Source organism: Homalodisca vitripennis, chromosome 2 (assembly GCF_021130785.1).
Source record: "Homalodisca vitripennis isolate AUS2020 chromosome 2, UT_GWSS_2.1, whole genome shotgun sequence".
In the NCBI taxonomy this organism is placed as follows: domain Eukaryota; kingdom Metazoa; phylum Arthropoda; class Insecta; order Hemiptera; family Cicadellidae; genus Homalodisca; species Homalodisca vitripennis.
Window position 1 is genome coordinate 102,198,403 of NC_060208.1, and position 21,196 is coordinate 102,219,598.

The following is a 21,196-nucleotide window of genomic DNA, read 5'->3' on the forward strand; positions in this document are numbered from 1 at the left end:
GCACCTTTGCTATTCGGTTTTTGCGGACCTTTACGTAAAGGACGGTTCACGTTCAAGTGAAAGTTAAAGTTCTCCTCGAAATGTTTAAATTGTACTTCTACGGGATCCTCATAATTTTGAAAACTCCATGTCTGCTGTGCAAGCAGAAAGTTAAGGAGCTTGATATTTATGGGCCTCGTGTCCCTATTCGTATTTCGGTTCATTAGATCCCGTCCTGGCTCATGACCATTGATAATGACCTGTTGGCCGTAATGGTCTGAGATAGCTGTATTCATCACAGATACCCCAACGTCAGCCATATTTGTGATGACATCGTCGATCGCTGTTGATAAAGGGTCTGTCACTCTTGTTGGCGAGTCTATTGACCAAACGAGGGCATGTGACCTCAACAAATTAGCGAATCGGTTTGTTTTAGGGCTCTCCACATCGATAACGTCAATGTTAAAGTCCTCCAAGACAACAAATTTCCGACTTTTCTACGTTAAGTCTGTCAGTAGGTGATAGAATATTGTCATGAAATATTCTTCATTTCCGTTGGGAGACCTATAAATTCCGATGATATCCGTTTGAAATTTGTTTGGTGAAATCTTTACCCATGTAACTTCAAAGTCTTTGTCTATATTGTCGCAACCATTTTGCGGGATAAAATAACGCACATTTTTGACGTAAATTGCCGCCCCTTCCAGTCACATAGCGTGCGAGATCGAGTTCAGTAAAAGTGTGCCCGAATCGCGCACCAGCAACTCCTCACCAGCGTCAATAGCACTCGCTAAATTGTGGCCTACTGCGACAAAAAAGTATTAAATTCGTTAGCCGCTCTTTACACAAACCATGGGTGGAAGGAATACACGAAAAGTATGCATCAAAAGAAAAAGGATCTTTGTTATTTACCTTCCCAGATAATTCGTTTATTACATTCCAAAACAATTTAGCATTTCCTCCAATTTCACTCATCTTTGTTCTATAATATTTCCTTTTTTACATTTTTAAAGGTTTTGCTCAATGTTAATCTATATTTTTGGTAATGATTTCGTTTATATTAAAATGTTGCCGATTTGGGTAATTATCATATTAACCGCCGGGGCGGAAAAATACGAGTTTTGCGTTCTTAACTTATTGGAATCGTCCTATATAAAAAAAAAGTATAAGGTTTGATGGGGTGGAAATGAGAAATAACGAAGTTCTAGAAAATAAAAAATTAAATAACTTTCCAGTAATATCTCCATGTTCTACATCCACGTCTAGCGTCACGTGACCTTTTGTGGCCAATGATTGAACCTCGTGATGACGTCATCGGTTGCGCCGCCATCTTTGCAAACGTAAATGAGAAATTACAGAAATGAGCAGAATTTTGATCAAAATTAATAATGTTTTTCTTAATTTCGAGAAAAAAATTAATTACGAGTGCCTCCGGCCGAAGGTGCTGCCGAAGCCCGCGCTGATGTCAATAAAAGAAAAACATCCCTCGAGATAGTACCTATCAGTAAAATATAAAATTCTAGAGGGGCTGATCAAAAATATAAATTGAAATGTAATGCAAAGGCAATTATGTAAAGTTTAAAAACTAAATAAATCATGAAAAACTCAAATATATAGATGGATATTAACAGAGAACACTTACCATTAGTGTGTTGGCGGATATAGCTAAACAGCAGCAACAAAAAAGTGGTCTATTACAACGAAACGACACAGTCTCCCGGTTTAAAAACACCACTCGACCGCACGACGAACAAATACACTCATTTTTAAAAATGCCCTGTTCTATTAAAAAAGAGATAATTTCGTTTCGGTTAAAACGTAAGCTCTTTACGTGCCCTACGAAACACTCCGACACACACAATTCACTAGGGTTGGTTGAACTAGTGGATGGTTGATTCATCATTGTAAACTCACTCACTCAATCCGACCTACTGAACACGATATCTTGTGTAGAACTGACCTATGCCCCGGACAACTCAAATAACAGGTATGCTATCAGGCTGCTATCAGTCCCGGCCGCAGATAATATTCAAGTAAACAGATTATCCAGACACAGCACACAAACTGAACATTAAAACATTAGAAACTTTACCACTTATCAATATACCCCCTAAAATCATGTTATTTGTCATTTGCACCCCCTAGTACTATATATATTTTTTGTTCAGGAGGGTGAGCAGAATACGTTGGTAACGTCAAATTCGTGATTTGCCGCCCCGGCGTTTAATCTTACTGGTACCCCGATTTGCTTATTTTATCTCTAATTCGAATTGAGCGTATCAGACTGGGCGTTACCCATAGTTTGAATTTTTTAAAGTTTCAGCTTGTGATTCAGTGTGTGTGTATATATATATATACTCTGGATATATATATACTCTGGATATATATATATATATATATATATATATATATATATATATATATATATATATATATATATATATATATATATATATAAAATAAACCTTTCCTTTTACTCTTTGACATTTAAAATGAACATGCCTTTCTTTCGACGTTCGGTTTGATTGATCCTTCCTAGTTCGATAACGATTGTTGTTGGTTGTGATTTGTGAATTGTGAGTGCTGGTGGTGGTGGTATTGAAACAGTTTATAACCTGTACATAATCATAGTAATAGCCTTATTAATTGCAATAATTCGTAAATCTTGATAATATTGACTTTTTGTGCTGGTTTACCTAATGTATCAGTTAAAATAATGGAAATGACAATTCTTTCATCATACTTGTCTATAGATGATGAAACGTAACTTTTATAACCTCAACGTCTAGAATGGAAGACTTTAAGTCAACTCATTATTCAAATGCGATTTCTAGAACTCTTAGGATATTTTCAATTGAAGGTGTTGATGGAGAGGTGGTTGTGACATTTCTTGTAATTCTGTTGATGGTAATTGTATGCCTCATAAAGATTGTTCAATATGTACAACAATCTTTGGAAACAAGGACTGCTATGGAAGGATCTTTGATTGTACAGCCACCTCAACCTAGCTACAACAGATCAGAAGAACCTTGTCCTATTTGTTATCATGGTCCTATTACTTTTGCTGTTGAAACTGATTGTTACCATTTATTTTGTGGCACTTGTATGCTTGGACTCATCCAGTATGCTCGTCACAGAAACATAATATGTCCTGTCTGTAGGGCGGAAGTGTTAATGTTGTATCCTGTGTTCACTGGGGAGGAATATAGTTCTGAAAGATTGTCCAACAATGCTCGAACACGTGACAGCCTCATCAGTGAAATTCAAGAATACAATCGTTTATTTTCCGGAGGTAACAGAACTCTTCTTCAAACAATATTTGAATTGCCTGTCTTTGTTCGCCGTCTATGGAGATCATTCAACAATCCAGATGACATTCTTGTGCAAAATAGAATGAAAACATTGTTGTATGTAATATTGTTATTGGTAGCCTTGTATATTCTTTTCCCTTTTGATCTCTTTCCAGAAGTATATTTTGGACTATTTGGTTTTCTAGACGATCTTCTTGTGATTACAGTGTCTTTGTTTTATTTAACAAGTGTGTATAGAAGTCTTTTCTTTAACCTTGAGCACAATGACTAATTAATAAAATTTATGTGGCTTAGGCTCCTAATATAAATATATAATAATTATGTATTTGTTCTGGGCGTAATCTCATACATAATGTATTTCCAGGTCAATTAATATAACGATTCAGTGTGCCAAGGAACATCTTTACTTTTAATTGTTTTATTAGAAAATAAAAGTTATGTTAGTAGGCCTATTAGTTTTGCGCATGTAACGTAGTGCAGAAAGTTTATTGAAGTTATAAAATTACAGAGATCCATTTGTGAACGACTGACTGTTACCATAATATATGCATAAAAAACAATATATACAATAAATATATTGTTTTATTATAAATTTATTTAACACCATCTATTGTGTATTAGAAAAATGACAATAAAGAAATTGATTAATTAAACTTTGTTCTAATGAACATTTTAAAACAAAAATAGCAAATCGTTCCTCAGGTATGCTTACACCATTTAATTTGTATTTATACGCTTTAGATGAAAACATATAAACAAAATATTGTCACTTTACAAACGTAATTTAAGCATTTAAATTTCTTTTATTTATTATTTTGTAATCCTTAGAAAATATTTGTATTAGAATCAACTGAAAAAAGCTACGGTATCAAGAATAGTTGCTACAGCTAGATATCAAGGTATTCATAATTCATGTAATGAGTACCATTTTGTAATTTATTGGTTTATACAAAACACCTGATCATATCTAACGAAAGCTTTAATCACTAACATGTTTGCAGCAATGCATTTCTGATGGGTATTTTTGCAATTTTAGAGACAAATGAGGTGGAGCCATGAAGTTGGAGAGAAACATTTTGCCTTAGTTTTTCTCTAGGGCACAACATAAACTTATGTACCAAATTTCATATCTTTCTAGGTATATATATTTTTTTTCTGGCCTTTGGTAAAAGAATGATTTAGTCAGATAGGTATATGTATAGATGAGTTGAAATTTTTAGATTGATGCAGTTTCATTTATTATGTTAAATTTATAATAATTGGAATGAGAACATTATTTAGAAAGTGTTTGTTTTTTTAATATGAGGTTGTTGAGTAGGAAAGCCAATTAAAAAAAATCAACATGCCTTTTATGAATCTAAATAGAATATAATTTTAACCCCAGGGACCCCAAGATGGATAAGTCCACTAAAAACAAAAATTCAGTTTTGATTATTATCGTGATAATATTTATTCTACACTAGTAGGTAAAATAAAAAAGTCACTCTACTACAACAGTGTACAACCAGGTTATTTTTAAAAGAAGTGACTCAAGTTTGGCACATAAGGTCTTGTTTGTGTTAATTTTATAAAAATATATTAGTAAAAAATCTTCTAAGACAAAAAAATATCAATAATGCCAATCATACATATGTGGACTTAAAAATTTAATTTCTATAAATATTAATTAGTATATTCTGTTTTAGAACAAATATGAAATTGTTGTCAGTAATGTTATCTTCCTTCTGTTGTGTTTAGTTTATTAACCCTTTGTGCTCAGGAGGGTTTAAAAAGAATAATCTCTCAGGTCGAGTGGTTAATACTGTTGGCCATTGGCTAATACTGTTGGCCATTCCGGTTTCTTTGTAACATTTACCTACCAACAATGCAGATTATAAATAATATTTTTGAATGGTCAGCTGTTTTGGACATCTGGGAAGAAGAAGAAATCAAGTGGAGAGCTGTACTAAATATCTGTTCTCAGGGGACCTAAAAAAGATAACTAAATATGTTGAATTAGCTAAGGAAGGGTAGTGACCAGTGGCCATCCAAGCACAAAGGGCTAGAACATTTGAAAAGCCTAATTCACGACTCTAAATATAATGTAAATGTATATAATTCAATTTAAGAGTAGGTAATTTATTTTTTTAATTTGTTACTAAATAGTTGTACCATATGAAAAAATATATTACTTCTCTATTTCAAGTGTATACTACTACTGTAAGTGATATTTTTTTAACACTAGGCCTATACAAGTTGTGATATGTTTTGTAAATAAAATCTTGTGTGGCTATGTTGTTTTATTCTTTCTCTATGAAATGGCATTATTGTTATCAATACTACGGGTTAGATATTCAGAATACAATGTGATGAAGGCCAAGCAAAGTTTCTGCAAAATTGTAATCTACAGGTGAAATATTTTTTGAGATACCTTGTCAACGACTTTTAATATTGAATTACAATCTATCATTTTTATCTTGTTACTGTATCAAAAAGCTAAATGTCATAATATGCAATATGTCACATTGTTAAATTCTCATTAAGCTTGTTTAAAAATGTATTTATTCTGCTGTTTTCTGGTTGCCATCATGGTTAACCATAAGACCAAGGAATTTGCTAATGCTCAGCCAAAACCCATGGAATGACATGCTTCATCATCGAACTCTGTGTTCCCTATATGGATATGAAATTTCATAACAAATGCTGAAGTCTATAGGTCAGTTTGTTTTTGATATATTGTGAGAATAAAATTTGTTCCAGCTCTTCGAGTGATAGAATTCGCTCTAATGCTCAGCTAATGAGATCAAATATGAAATATAGTAATTGTGAACTACTTTTTGCTGGTGAATGACTAGAACAAATTCTGTAGAATAAACAAAAAGAAACAATTGTACAGTTGCTGAGATATAAATAAAACCTTTATTCTAAATCTTGAACATATTATAATATCTTAAATCGTAACTAGAATGATGCAGCATCGTACACAGGACTTTCGTTTTCTTTACTACCTATTCGTGACTAAACCATACTACTTCTAAATAAAAAATTCTGAATACAAAATCAAGTTCTAGACTTCATCTAGAACATCCTTGCTTTCTACAATAATAACAAGGGCAACAATTTTAAAAGCTTCCTTGCCCAGTATCTTTTTATGTAATATACAATTTATATCACATGTAATATTTTATTAAAGTAATATGTAATAAATACTTCAGTATGTAAATAAATTCAGTTTTACTGTAGCAATTTTAGATTTCTCAATTACATTTGTGAAAAATTTAAACGTTTTTACTCAATATTTGTTTTGTTTTATCACACTATGGTTGGTTTCAGTTGTCTCTTAACATTGGTGTTTTTGTTGAAATGTTGAAGATGGAGCTTGTACTGGTTACTTGTTAACATATTTACATCATAACACATAAACCAATATTTAAAACTATTATTTTTGTGAGGCCTTTCGATAGCAAGGCTGATATCTTTGTCAGACACATCACAAAACTTGTGTTTTGATGTAAATTGGTGTTTTTGTTAAACTCTCGCTATAGTTTGAAAGATGATGATTATTTGAAGGTTTGTAGTGTCTTTATTGACTGGTACAGTTTCTCCATTCACCCCATTTACTGCAACTATGGTCCCAAAAGTAGAGAAGTAATAGATAAAATAGAAGTAACGAAGTATGAGAGGATCACAGAAATAACACAGCTGAGACACAATGGATGCAACTGTTAATGAAGTTAATACCTTATTCCTGTGATAGCACAACTCGTACATGCTATACAAGGTCATTAATGTAATCAGTTTGTATCAAAATTTCCATGAATGTTGAATCCCCTATTAACATTTTTAGCTTAAATTTGATTAAAAAAAAAATTTCTCTAAAAATAATGCAATCCGTTAAAATATTTTTTTATTAATGAAAATTTAAATCTCAGTCTTAGAAAACATCATTTCCGAAGTGAAGAAAATATTTTTTTAATTATTGTTCTACGAGAAGTAGGAATTTCAAGCAGAACTTGGGACATCTGGTAAGGCCCAAGAACAAAGCTGAAGATACTACTTTTACAAAATAATACATGAAACATAACTGGGGGAAGCGACTTGTTTTTTATACATACAAAATTCAATTTTAGTAAGAAAAGAATTACTAATAACTGATGAGCAGTACACAGATCACTAAAACTTATTATTGTTGTACCTTATGTTAGTAAAACGATAGTGATAACATATTTAACAAATCATTGTAGTTTATAAATAACATATTGCTTGCCGTTATTATTTCCTACATTTATATTCGTGTATTGCTACGTGCTGTGGCTATTCATGATCAACAGCAAATGGTAGTGCGCAAATCACAGGTTGTTAAAACCTGGTTTTTCTCTGTTTTGTGATATAAAACCAAATAAAAATTGTGTATCGCTACATTTTGGCAGCAAACATGCAGTCTCTAATTTTTTTTATCATGGCTACGAAGGTTTAGATTTTTTTTTAGTTTTAAGTTTAAAATATTTTTTTTTAAGTAATCAAATATTTCACTATATTTTTGCAGACAAAATTTTTATATTTTGGAAGCCCTATGTTATAAGTCATAAAAATAAAAGATTAAAAACATGTCTATCTCCAAATCCACTTATGTAAACTATAGTCTTGATGCCTTGAATATAAATTTCAACAGTTAATTTATAAATAGATGTTTATCCTTTATGATGTTTTTCCCCAGAGATAATTTATTTTCACTTTCTTGTAACTGAACTTATTGTTTGCAAAATAAATTTAAACCAAAATTAAAATGAAAGTATTGACTGAAGAGTTGTGCATTCAACAGGATCACTGCACCTACAAGTGATCAGTATTACTAAATGAGATCAAGCCAATCACTAAGTTTAAACTATTTTTATTTATTTTAAATATTTGAGATCCCTAAGTTTGTAAATCTGTAATTGTATTGATTGTAATTGGTTTCTTCTTATTCACTTAGTCATCAAGTAAACTGCCCTTCCTGTAGAAAAAATATGTTTTATTGTCCAATATTATATTCTTGTGATTAGTAAAGTAAGCTAAGTTCGGTAACTGGAAAGTTTCGAGACGTGTGGTTTTATTTTTAAAATATACTATTTCAATTAAAGTGGTATAGTTTAGTTACTTATTGAGCAATTTAGCTACCGTCAAGTGCTTCCTTTTTCAACACTTCAGCTGTTCTAAAACTAACAAAAAAATCAAGGCACTAAACCATTACAAATTAGCATGTTAGTGGATAGTAGGTCTGCCTCTGCTGACTGTCCCTACTTCTACCCTAATTTTATTTTATGGCTTATAACAAAGGGCTTCCAAAATATAAAAAATTTTGTCTGCAAAAATATAGTGAAATATTTGATTATTTAAAAAAAATATTTTAAACTTAAAAAAAATCTAAACCTTTGTAGCCATGATAAAAAAATTAGAGACTGCGTGTTTGCTGCCAAAATGTAGCGATACACAATTTTTATTTGGTTTTATATCACAAAACAGAGAAAAACCAGGTTTTAACAACCTGTGATTTGCGCACTACCATTTGCTGTCGATCATGAATAGCCACAGCACGTAGCAATACACGAATATAAATATAGGAAATAATAACGGCAAGCAATATGTTATTTATAAACTACAATGATTTGTTAAATATGTTATCACTATTGTTTTACTAACATAAGGTACAACAATAATAAGTTTTAGTGATCTGTGTACTGCTCATCAGCTATCTTCCGAAAATAAACATGCCTCGTGTACACAAACTTGAGCATAACATATAATAATTTGAAGTCATACTTTTCACAATGTTTCTTTTAGTTAGGTGAACTATCTTTTAATTTTTCCTTCAATTGCTACTAGCAAAATGTAGCGAAACATAACACTTGTACAATAAAAAATTCACCTCAGCACTTCTCTTTGTAACTCGAAATTATCAATCAAACACAGACATACAAAAAAGCAGCAAGAATATTTTCATATTAGTTGAATGGTTCATTGTTTACTAGATTAGTATAAAGAAGATTTCATTGTCGGAACATGAACATGACTTATATCTAATAATTAGTGACATAACAAATCTCAAGACACAATTGTCAAATTTTCTCAACTGTTAAATCCAAATATTTTTTTAAGATTTGAAATTCGACTTAATCACATAACTATATTTAGTGTTTCTGAATGGCGTAACTGCATAAAATATTACTTTTTTTATTGCATCCAGCTGTAATTGGTTGACTGTAAAATGGCAAGTTTCCTTTACAATAAAAGCTAAATATTGTTGGACTGGGTCATTTTAAATAGTGGAAATAATGATGTTTCTCAAAAATAATATCTTCAAGGTTCCAAATTATTTTTGTATATTATACACGGACCTACATAGAAAACACTGCAGTGTAATTTGGTGATGTTCTATAACTAAATACACTATAGAACTCAAGCTATTGCAATTTGTTCTAAAACTAACAAAAAAATTAAGGCACTAAACCATTACAAATTAGCATGTTAGTGGATAGTAGGGCAAACAAAAAGACAGATCTGAGACATAGAAAAAGATTTCTGGAATTTGGTCAATGAATAATGTTTAGCTGTTCTTATTCAACAGTTTTGACTAGACTCCTAGACCTAGGTAAGGAGAATGTACAACTGGTACTTACAGTACTAAAACCCATAAACACTTGGCTGATTCTTCAGATTTCATGTGTAAACAGAATTAAGAGAGGTTTGGAACACTTAAAATTTAAGTGGGGGGTCGTTGACACCCATCCTTAGAAGAAAGAAACGACAAGCTTCATTTTCGTTACCCCTGGTGTGCCTGGTTGATTTGTTTGTTTAATTTTACACTGTGTCAAAACAAGTTCTTTACTTGAATAATCTAAAACCACTCATTTGGAATGTCAGATGTTCATAAATCACTGTGACTTTTTTTTAATTTTTAGGAAAACTGGGAAAAAAATAAAACAGAAAACTAAATAATAATGTTTATATTTATATCATATATCCTAAAAATTAACTAATAAGAAACTGTATATTAAATCTCTTTCATATTGTACTACCATACCCAATGGTTTATCGAGATTAACATCATGTGATGCAAACAGATCCGACAAACAGCGAGCGACCAGTGAAGATCAAACAAAAAAGTGTACAAAAATTCTAGGCTGACACAGTCAGCAGAAATGAAGATAGCAAATTTTATAATTGATAAAACATTGAATGGTTCAGATGGGTTGATCCACTAGTCCCTATCTCGGCTGTTGGAATCTTCTCTATCCCGATCACGGTGTTCTCGCTTCCTCTCCCTCCTGCGGCGATCTCGAGAACGGGAGCGATCTGAACGGGAACGAGAGTGGCGTCCTCGGGATGTGCTGCGCGACCTACACATATTTATGATGTTATTTGTCACTTCTGGGCTAAATAAAAAAATATTACGCAATAATCAATAATGTAGCCTATTTAATAATTATTTCAGTTTATAAAATAAATAAATAAAAATGCCTTTATTACACGAGCGTATTTCAATTTTACAAATTGTTTTTCAAATCAACTCAGGTCAACAAATACATAAATATACAAATACACAATAAATTAATACTTAAATATCACAACACAACATAAAGATTTACACAAACAATCCTATGGCTAACTACCTATGGCTAAAATGTTCCTTAAGTTTAAGTTTAAAATTAGGAACAGATCTAATTTGTTTGAGGTTAACAGGGAGGCCGTTGAACATGGTCAGACCGAAATAATCAAAACCCTTTCGCCCAACCTCAAGGCGTACTTTAGGGAATTGGAGCAATGTACGTTGCCGTGTGCTCCGCTCAGACACATCCTCCCGACGAAGGAGTCTCTCGCTGAGATACTCGGGCTCCCCGGTTGTTAGTGTCTTGTGGACCATGCAGCAGGTCATCATTCTGCACACGTCCTGCATTGCGATGATATTAGCATCTTTTCGAGAAGGGGACACGTGATCAAATTTACTGAGGCTGAAGATAAATCTTATGGCAGAATTTTGCAGCCTTTGAATTCTGCCAGCGTCCTCCTTTGTAATACTATTTCCGTATGCAGGATAGCAGTAGTTAAATACAGATAAGACCATTGACTGCATGATCTGCATCTTGGCACACTCTGGCAGTAGTGTTCGGTATCTGTGCAGCCCTTTTAAACGACCTACAGCCCGCTGAACACTAAATGTTACGTGCTCAGAGAAGGTGAGTTTGCTGTCAAGCACAACGCCGAGAGTTTTAACACTATTTTTCACTGTCAACCTCTCGCCGCCGAGCTCAACACTCACACCACGTTCACTGAGGGTCTGCATCAGAGCTTTTGGACCTGTGTGAAGCACGTTACATTTGCCTATGTTTAACTTTAGGCCATTTTTCTGAGACCAGTCAGAGATATTCAGCAGATCAGAATTTATTTGTGGGATAGCTGTGTTTGCTGTTTCATTATCATAGGACAAATGCAACTGGCAGTCGTCTGCGTAAAGGTGAGCTGTGCAGTGTTTTACACACGTTGGCAGATCAGACGTGTACAAGTTAAACAATATTGGGCCCAAGCAACTACCTTGAGGCACGCCTCGCAGTCTGGAAATGGGGCTGGAAAACTCATTTCCCAATTTTGTTACCTGCAGTCGTTCTTGGAGATAAGATTTCAACCAATTTCGAACGCCTTGATCAAACCCATAATAATTCAATTTTGCAATCAATAATTCATGGTTTATAGAGTCGAAGGCTTGTGAATAATCCAAAAGAACCAAAGAACTATATTTTCCTCTATCTTTAGCTCTAAATAAATCCTCAAACAAATTGACCAAAGCTGTACATGTGCTGTGATTTATGGCGAAAACCAGACTGAAGTTTTGGCATAATATTCTCTGATATTATGAACTGATTCATCTGTTTGATAACAATTTTTTCAATTATTTTAGACATTGCAGGCAAAACAGAAATTGGTCTTAAATTCTGCACAGTAGATGGGGGTGTGACCTTCGGTAAAGGGTGTACAATACTCATTTTCCAATTGGTAGGGAAGCTTTGAGTGGCCAAACTCAAATTTACTAAATGGGTCATGCTTTTTAGGGCATAGAAGCTAGCTGCTTTTATCATTTTAATCGATATTTGGTCGCAGCCTACAGCATCTGATTTGATGCTATTCATAGCAAGCATAACCTCGTCTTCGGACACCCTACTAAAACTAAATTTGTCATCATTTTCTTTCAAAGAGTTTGATTTGTAAAACCTCAACAATTCATCATCAACCATTCCATTGTTCCCCATATCAGCAAAATATGTATTAGCTTCTTCAATTTCGATGTTAGATGGAATGTTTGATGATTTACCTTTCTTAATAACATTGCCTCTTTTAAGGCAATTCCAAAACTCTTTGGTAGAGGTATTTTCAGAAATATTCTGTGCAAAAAAATTTTTTTTCGCCTTCCTTATCAAACCGTTCAGTCTGTTTCTTATATGTGAATAGTTTTTCCAGTCTGTAAGGTCACCACTTGCACTGTAAATCTTCTTTAACTTGTTTTTTTTTTTTGGATAGTTGCTTTATTTGGTCAGTTCTCCACGGAGCTCTTTGCTTTGTCACCCGTTTACATACTACTGGGGCCAGTTCATCATATACAGACTTGATATGGCTTGTGATGAATTTCTCCACCTCATCCACATCGTTAATTGAATAAGCCTCATCCCAGTTAATATGTGACATACGAGTAACTGCTAAATCCGGGTTAAACCTAGAAAAATCCCTATAAGTAAGAGAGTCTATTGTGAAATCTAGAGATCACAAGATGCCAACATTTTATGCTGTTATGTGATAGTGGTAGGTGTTAATAATACTACCTAATATATACATAAAGTGTATTCATCTCATTATTTATTTTAATGTACACCGGATATGAATGTTATGGAACTGTGTACAACCACAGAACTCTTTGGCTAATGTGGACAATGTCATATTATCTTATAAAATTTCCACTTCAAAACATCGAAACATTGCTCAAACAATTACCAACTTGAGATATTTCAGCTCTCTGTGGAGAGTCATGTTATAAATAAATAAATTAAAATGCCTTTATTTCTTAAGCGTTTCTCAGTTTATTACTGTTTTTTCAGAATAGCTGGCATCAATTGAATAACTTAATAACATATTTATAAACAGTTAAAACGCTGTGATATTAACATTGTCAAGGCAAGTCAAATATAGAAACAAATAAAAATTATGTAAGCAAAATACAAAAAAAGTTCAAAAACCTACAAACTAATTTTAAAAAGTTTTACTTAACACATTCGGTGCGGCGCGTCGGGTATACCCATCACACGTGCCTCTACTGCTGCAGCCTGGCGACGGGTTTACCCGACGCTTGTCCCCTCCACTCGGCTCTTGAGTGAGGAGGTTGTTTTTGCTGTCAGGCCCTCAGATATTACTCCTTTGTTCTTTGTGCACGCCAGTCTACACTTCCATTGTGATATCACTTTATTACCTATACTTTATTGTTTACATTGTATTGTGCTGTGTTTAGTGTTAAGTTTGTTTATTATTTTGAGTACTTTGTTCATGAATATGGCGGAAACTTCTGGTAACAATTCAGACGACAGTGAAAATGAACTTTCAAGCAGCGAAGACAGCGCGGAAGAATACGACACCGACTCAGGTGAAGAAGGTACGTTTAATCCAACATGGAGTCCTACTACATCTGGTCTTCGTAATATCCCTTTTACAGGGGAAAACAAACTTCTTTGGCCAAAACCAACACAAAATAGGCCAGTTGATTGGCTTTGGGTTTTGTTTGACATCATACTAATTGAAAATATAATACAATTTACCAACTTCTATGCCAGGGAACTATTTTTTGACCCCAACTTGGAAACTCAGTCACGCATAAATGATTGGAAAAACATGACAGTAAACGAATTTAAAGCTTTTATTGGAATCTTGTTGCACATGGGTACTGTCAGACTGAACAGAATGAAAGATTACTGGAAGACTAATTATCTTTTTGATTTCAAGGTCTTCAGGAACTCAATGAGTCGAGACAGATTTCTTTTGATTTTGAGGTTTTTCCTTTGCATTTCAATAATAATACTCTGGAAACCACTGACAAGCTGTCTAAAGTAAACCTGCTTATTGACTCATTTAATAATAAAATGTTGCAGCTTTACTCTGCTGGCAAAGATCTCTCTCTAGATGAAGGAATGATATTGTGGAGGGGCAGGCTTAGCTTCAGGCAGTACATAAAAAACAAAAAACATAAGTATGGGATAAAAATTTATGCTTTGACTGAACCTGATGGCCTTGTTACTAATTTTACAGTTTACAGTGGGAGTGAGGGAAAGGTCATATCTCAAAAGTAGTAAAATATTTGATGATTGGAAAATTGAACAAGGGGCATTCATTATATATGGGTAATTATTATAATAGTCCTACACTTGCTTGGGAACTTCTGCAAAAAGATACTTTGCACTGGAACTCTCAGAAAAGACAGAAAAAAAGCACCACCAGACTTGAAAACTATTACACTCAAGAAGGGAGAAAAAGCAGAATGTTATGCGGAGGGGGTTATGGTAGGCAAGTGGAAAGGTAAGAGTTGTCAATTATATATCAACAGAGTTTGAAAACGACATGGGTGAGGCAAGTAACAGGCGTGGACAAATGAAACAAAAACCCATACCGATAATACACTACAATGCCAAAATTAAGGGTGTTGATCGCAATGACCAACTTTTATCTTACTACCCGTGTGATCACAAGTCCCTGCACTGGTATAAAAAGGTTTTTGTCCACGTGTTGCAGATGTTTGTCACCAATGCCTATCGCCTTTATTGCTTTGCAAATCCTGAAGTGAAAATTCGCTTATACGACTTTAGGTTGAGTATCATTGAGCAACTTCTTCCACCAAAAGACGACATACCTAATGTCCCAGCAAAGAGATAGCGACTGACTGAACATGTCATTTCGAAAATTTCTCAAACTCCTGGTGGAACATCCAGAGGAAGAAGGTGCAGAGTGTGCAGCAGAGAAGGGAAAAGAAAAGAAAGCATGTATTTCTGTTCGCAGTGTCCTGAAGAGCCAGCATTGTGTGTAGTGCGGTGCTTTGACACACAAGGAATAAAATTCGGACCTTTTTATGAGGGTAGGTAATAGCTCAAAATAGCACATGTGTGGTGTAAATAAACATTAACAATAAATATCCTACAGTGTTAACTTAAAAATGTTTGTTCTTGGTCTTATTTTTTGTGTTTTAATATTATAAGCTAAGTTCAGTGGCTTGATGACGGGTATACCCGACGTTTTTGTAATTTACTAATTTTGTTCCCAGAACCTGAAAAATAACCTTTAACCTGTTGAGTCCCGGGTTATGGCAGCACAGGGGCATCTGCTGGCCCGGGTTTTTTCTGGCACTTGGTTACTACTTTGCATTATAGTTATTTTTTGCATCTGCATAATCATATACTCATAAGTTTTATTTTTATGTTTATTTATTTCATATTATTGATATTTCTAAATTCAAATATACATATTTAAATTTATATATATATATATATATATATATATATATATATATATATTTTGATTCCAAGTGTAAGTTTATTTTTTATAAATCAATAAGACTAGGATAAACAAACTAAATAAATAATATTAGAACAACACTTTATTTACATGGTCCAGAGTATGGTTTAGGCCTAAAAGTTCCTATAAGTATGGTATTCCATCATACATGGGTGTACACACAAGGTAGCTTTCTACGTTTGGGGTTAGGCCTACATTCAGTTCCTTCATTACCAGTAAAGTCATTTCTGGGATTATAATTTTGAACTACCTCGTTTATTACCAAGTCAACACTATCCAAAGTAGGCTTATTTGGACGATTATTAGAATAAACAGTATCACCTGATGGTCCTGGTACTGGTTCATCGAGATAACCTAAATCGTGGTTGAAGTCTGCATCACGAACTAGTTCACTAAAAATAAAATCACCACTTCTTACACGACTGAAAATATCCACATCACTTTCGTCGTCACTATCAGATAGTTCACTAAACTCACTGCCCAATAATTCATTAATATCTTGATCAAACAACTCATGCTTAGGCGAAGCCATAATTATTGTGTACAAACAACAGCAACCGGCTGAAACGCCTCGACGTTTAGAGTAAAAACAGGCTGCCAAGTATCGTAGCGCGAAACAAAATATACCTCACGAGAAAGCCAGTGTTCTCCCGAGTAACCCGGTATATTGAACGTCATTTAATTTAGCGAATTGAGTTGAAGAAAACGCAAAAATAAAACGCTCTGCGCGCGGCCGCAACAGTACGGCAACGGGCCACGACTGCACACTTGCCTCAGTCGCAACTGTGCGGCTACGGGATCCAACAGGCTAAAGTGTTAAAGAAATTAACTTCAATAAGAAAATCTGTGTACTTCATTTTGTTTACCTTAGACTTATTAAAATTATGTGTTTCTCATTTGTGGGCCTGGTGACGGGTTAACCCAACGCACAATGTGATGTCATTATCAGCACCATAGAATCTTCTCAGCTGACTTCTATCAACATTTCTGAGGTCCATGTATGTTAATATAAGAATTTTATGTAAAAATAATATTTAGGCCCGTACAACTGTTTTACAATTTGGCATGCAGCACTCACCGTGTTAATATACAATTAGTAACAACATCTCAGTTGTTGCTGTTGTATAATATTTTCATTTACTTTTTGAACATGCAAACAGTATAAGTCTTTATGGTGTCAGGGAGGTCATTATACACGGTTGGGCCAAAGTAGCAGAAGGCTTCTCAAGCCGCACTTGAGGAAAGTGAAGTTTTAGGTTTTGGCAGGTGCTCCTTTGAGAGTGATCTCTTCCTGATACAACAGTTTATGTTCAAGGTACTGAGGCTCTCCAAGACATAGGACTGTGAGTCATGCAGTTTGTCAGAACCCTGCATATGTCTTCAATTGGGTTAAACCGATTTTCTCTCTAAAGGGGATACATGTTCCTGCCAATTCAGGCAAAAAATGAACTTAACAGCTGAGTTTTGCACTTATTAAATTATACAAGCATCCCCCTCCCTGAGATACCATTTCCATATGCAGTGTACCAGTAGTAAAACAATGACAATATAAACGACTGCATGATCTGCAGCTTTGCGGACTTTGAAAGCATATTTCTAAACCCATACAGATCCCTCAGTCTACCCAAGGCATATGAAGCATATGTTACGTGTGGTCACTAAAAGTGAGACCTGAATCCAGTATGACTCCCAAAGTTTACACTTTGTCACACACTGCCACACAGCATGATCTGTTGGTTGGTCTCACTGAGGGTCTGTGCTATAGTGTGTGGGGTCACTGTGCACTTGTCTGTGTTAAGCTTAAAAGCCCAAGCCCATTAGTCATTGACCAAAGGCTCAAGTCAGAGTTAATTTGATCAACAGCCTCGCTCAGCCTGTCTGGGTCATATGACAAGTGTAGCTGACAATCATCCGTAAAATGAATGAGAAGTACAATACTGCACACACCTGGGAATGTCATAAGTGTACAAATTGAACCAATACAGCTGCCTTGGGGAACACCCCACTGTCTGGCAAGTGACAATGATGAGTCATTGCCAATTCTGGTTAAGTGCTGCCTCCCACCGAGGTATGAATGTATCCAGTTCAAGACATTTGATCTAAAATAATAGTATATATCATGATTGATTAGAGCGAAAAGCCTGTCAATAATTAAGCAAAACAACAGAGCTTTTTATATCTCGGCCCTTTCATCCACCATATCACTAAACATGTTTGTGAGGGCAGTGCAGTTACTATGGGGTTTTCTCTAAATCAAGATTGCAATGATGGCAATATAGCATTTGTTTTTATAAATGTGCTTAGCTGGAGAACTACTATTTGCCCAGAACTTTCGATATAGCTGGATGGGTTGATATAGGTCTCAGATGCTTGACACTTGTAGGGGTCGGATGAACAATAATGGTTTCCTAGTTTTAAGAGAAGTATTGATTAAATGGGTCACCACTTCAAGAATTAACATATTTATTGAAATACCGTCTACACTAATTGCACTATATTTGATCTCATTCATTGCTAATTTAACTTTCTTGTCACAGCTTTAAACTAGAATTCTTTCTCAATACTACCCACTTTCATATTACATTTGTTTATGTAAGAGATGTTAAGTTGAAATTGGGGGTGCCAGTGATATGTGTCCACTTATAATTAATGTGAGTGGATGGAGGGGAACGGAGATGATCGGATGACGGAAGCTTAGCCACTCAATGTTTTGAAAGCCTAATGCTATCTTCTTTGTTGAAGTTATTTTCTTTCTTAGTTATTTCAAGAGTTTTCCATATTATCCTTAGATTTATGAATCTTTGATTCTATTGAATTTCATTGTGTGCAAAAATATATTTATTAATTTATAACTTTACTGACCTAGAGGAATGGCGAGATTTGCTGCGAGATCGGGTACGACTTCTTCGGCGCCTGCTGCTGCGTTCCCTGCTTCGATCCCGGCTGCGATCACGGTAGCGGTCACGGTCCCGACTACGGTCCCTGCTGCGGTCTCTGTCGTCTCGGTCATAGTCACGGTCCTTTTCGGATCTCTTCTGTTGGCGCCGCTCCTCCACAGTTTTCTGGTGACAAAAGATCCAACATATCATTATGGAGTCATTTGGAATGACTTGTGTTGTGTGCTTAATGACTTAATGCCCATTAAATCATGATTCACTTGTGCCTTTTACAGGTTGTCTAGCCATTGTAATAAATTAAATTCAAGACTTTTAACTTTCATTATCATGCACTCGTCTGTACTTTACATTTTGTATAAAACTTCATTCCTACTTAGACAAGAATGAGTTCATGATGGTACATGTCCAATCATGAAATTTGGTTGAGCGTCCTTGAAGCACATACATTTCGTAAACATTTCTTTCCTGTATGATAGTCTGACTGTCTGCAGGTCACCTTGAGAATGAAATGAGCTAGGACGAGATTTTTCTACACAACATGATGTGGCAGACTACTTCCTTGTTCTTAAAAAAGCATAAAACCAATATGGCTGATTTTGACAGTCCCACATACACAGTTGTGGCTGGTATATTTTTGTTTTTCTTGATTACAACACAAAGCTACTATCTACTACGATGATCTACAAATTAATCTACAGGTAATCCAGCCATTGCTGTATCACATTTATATTTGTATTTTTCTCTCCAGAAGAGATATTTTGAAACACAATTAAATACTATAGTAGACATGGTTGGCATACAACTCAGTTATTAAACCATAACAAAAACTTTAAAACAAACAAGAATTTTATTAAAATGATGATGATGACAGATCACAATCGACATTTCTCACAAATAAAGTGGTGCAAAATTTGCCTGTTGAACGAGATAATGAGATACCCCTGATTACCTCAAGTTCTGCCAGCTTGTCACGGATCTTGATGAAGCCAAGGTGCAGTTTCCCACCAAAGTGGTCTGCCAGCCGCCTGTCGTTGTCGTGTATACCCAGGTAGGCTGAGCACACCTCACAGACTCGCAACTTCTGCTGCTGGTAACTGCTGGCCGGCATCGAGTTACGATACACATCTTCTGCTTCGGCCTTCTTCTTGCGCAGGTCTTCTATCTGTAATACGTCCAGTAATGACTAGACAACTCTTCATGTATACTGTAGTTTCTATCCCACTCTAATCTCTATGTATATACAGCCGCATGTGTAACTCACTATGTAACGACTTATAGTCATACAAGGGTTTAAACTGCTATCGCATTTGTTGCATTTTGCAAAATGAGCTGATAAAATGCGATGCTGTTATGAAAAGCTCTCTCAAAATTGTGACTAAAGCAAGAAAAACAACTAACCACAAAAAGAAGATTGCATTTTAAAAATTAGTTTACAGCATTAAAAATATTGTTTTCCAATTATACTATAAGATCATTACAAATTTTTCTATACATGAAATTGTACATTTGTAATGATCATATAACAAACAAACTAAATTTAAATTTTCCTCCTGTAATTTTCTTTTAACTAGTTAGTTTGTGGTCAACGTTTAAACTAGGTTATCTGTACTTTTGATGCGAGAGTAGTATCCAACAAACGGCCATGCTTGTTGCTATGACATCAGAGCGGTTACACGGTGGCTAACCAAAAAATCTGAAGGGCTTTTAGCATTTTTCCTAAAACAATCTTCATCTCAGCTTAAATCCTGAGTCATACTAATTGTAACCCACTTCTAGAAGTGCTGGAAACATGAAATTTTGCACACACGTAGCTTTTACCTTGAAACAAAAGTCTGAAAACCGGACATTTTTACTTTTAAACTTCTAAAAAATCGTCAAATTTCGTACCTTTCACCTTTGCAGGCATCTCTTCGAAGCCCGATAGCAAGCGAACCGTTAGAGCTAGCTTGAACCTGACGAAAAATCATTAGTCAGGAACGACGCGAACTAATGGTCCAATGACATTTTTTTGATGGAGTGAGCGAACAAACTCAATCTCCATCAGCGATTATGTGAAAAATTGTAAATTTCATGTGAAAATTTAGCTTCCAGGCATGATAGTGGCCAGACTGTTGGTCATAGCTGAAAACAATTTTTTAGATTTTTAAGTGAGAATTCTTATGTTTTCAGTAATTTGGCCATAAAACCCTTTTAAATGGAAATATTTTGTAGTTTTTACTTCTAATTCTTTTGAGAATTTTGTTTCTGGGATCGATAGCGGCCGAACCGTTCATATTAGCTTAAATGTAACATTTTTCGAATTAGAAAATAATCTAAGTACAATTTGTTCAATTCATTCCAGTTCCGGATTGAACTTGCATTACTACGAGTAACTTACTTACTTGTAACGTAAATCATAGAACGCTCACATCAGAATCGTTTTTTAATTTTAAATTTCCTACAAGAAAGGCT

General features: G+C 34.6%; 2 protein-coding genes across 3 annotated transcripts in view; one reads left to right on the forward strand and one right to left on the reverse strand.

Annotated features, from left to right (window-relative positions):
* Positions 1-2,519: 2,519 nt before the first annotated feature.
* Positions 2,520-5,562, forward strand: LOC124354477 (E3 ubiquitin-protein ligase RNF170-like). The gene has a single exon (XM_046804958.1). The coding sequence runs from the start codon at positions 2,770-2,772 to the stop codon at positions 3,559-3,561; it is 792 nt and encodes a 263-aa protein (XP_046660914.1). The 5' UTR covers positions 2,520-2,769; the 3' UTR covers positions 3,562-5,562.
* A 4,678-nt stretch (positions 5,563-10,240) lies between these two features.
* Positions 10,241-21,196, reverse strand: part of LOC124354478 (putative RNA-binding protein Luc7-like 2) — a 36,476-nt gene continuing 25,520 nt past the window's right edge. For both annotated transcript variants that reach the window (XM_046804959.1, XM_046804960.1), the window contains 3 exons: positions 19,695-19,907; positions 18,711-18,910; positions 10,241-10,648 (listed from right to left, as the gene is read on the reverse strand). In XM_046804959.1, coding sequence (XP_046660915.1) covers positions 10,510-10,648; positions 18,711-18,910; positions 19,695-19,907 — 552 coding nt within the window. In that variant the 3' untranslated portion in view covers positions 10,241-10,509. The remainder of the gene's footprint in view (positions 10,649-18,710; positions 18,911-19,694; positions 19,908-21,196) is intronic.

Bases quoted from the DNA above. Each gene is read 5' to 3' on its own strand.
- LOC124354477 (XM_046804958.1), top strand. From the start codon at position 2,770: ATGGAAGACTTTAAGTCAACTCATTATTCAAATGCGATTTCTAGAACT.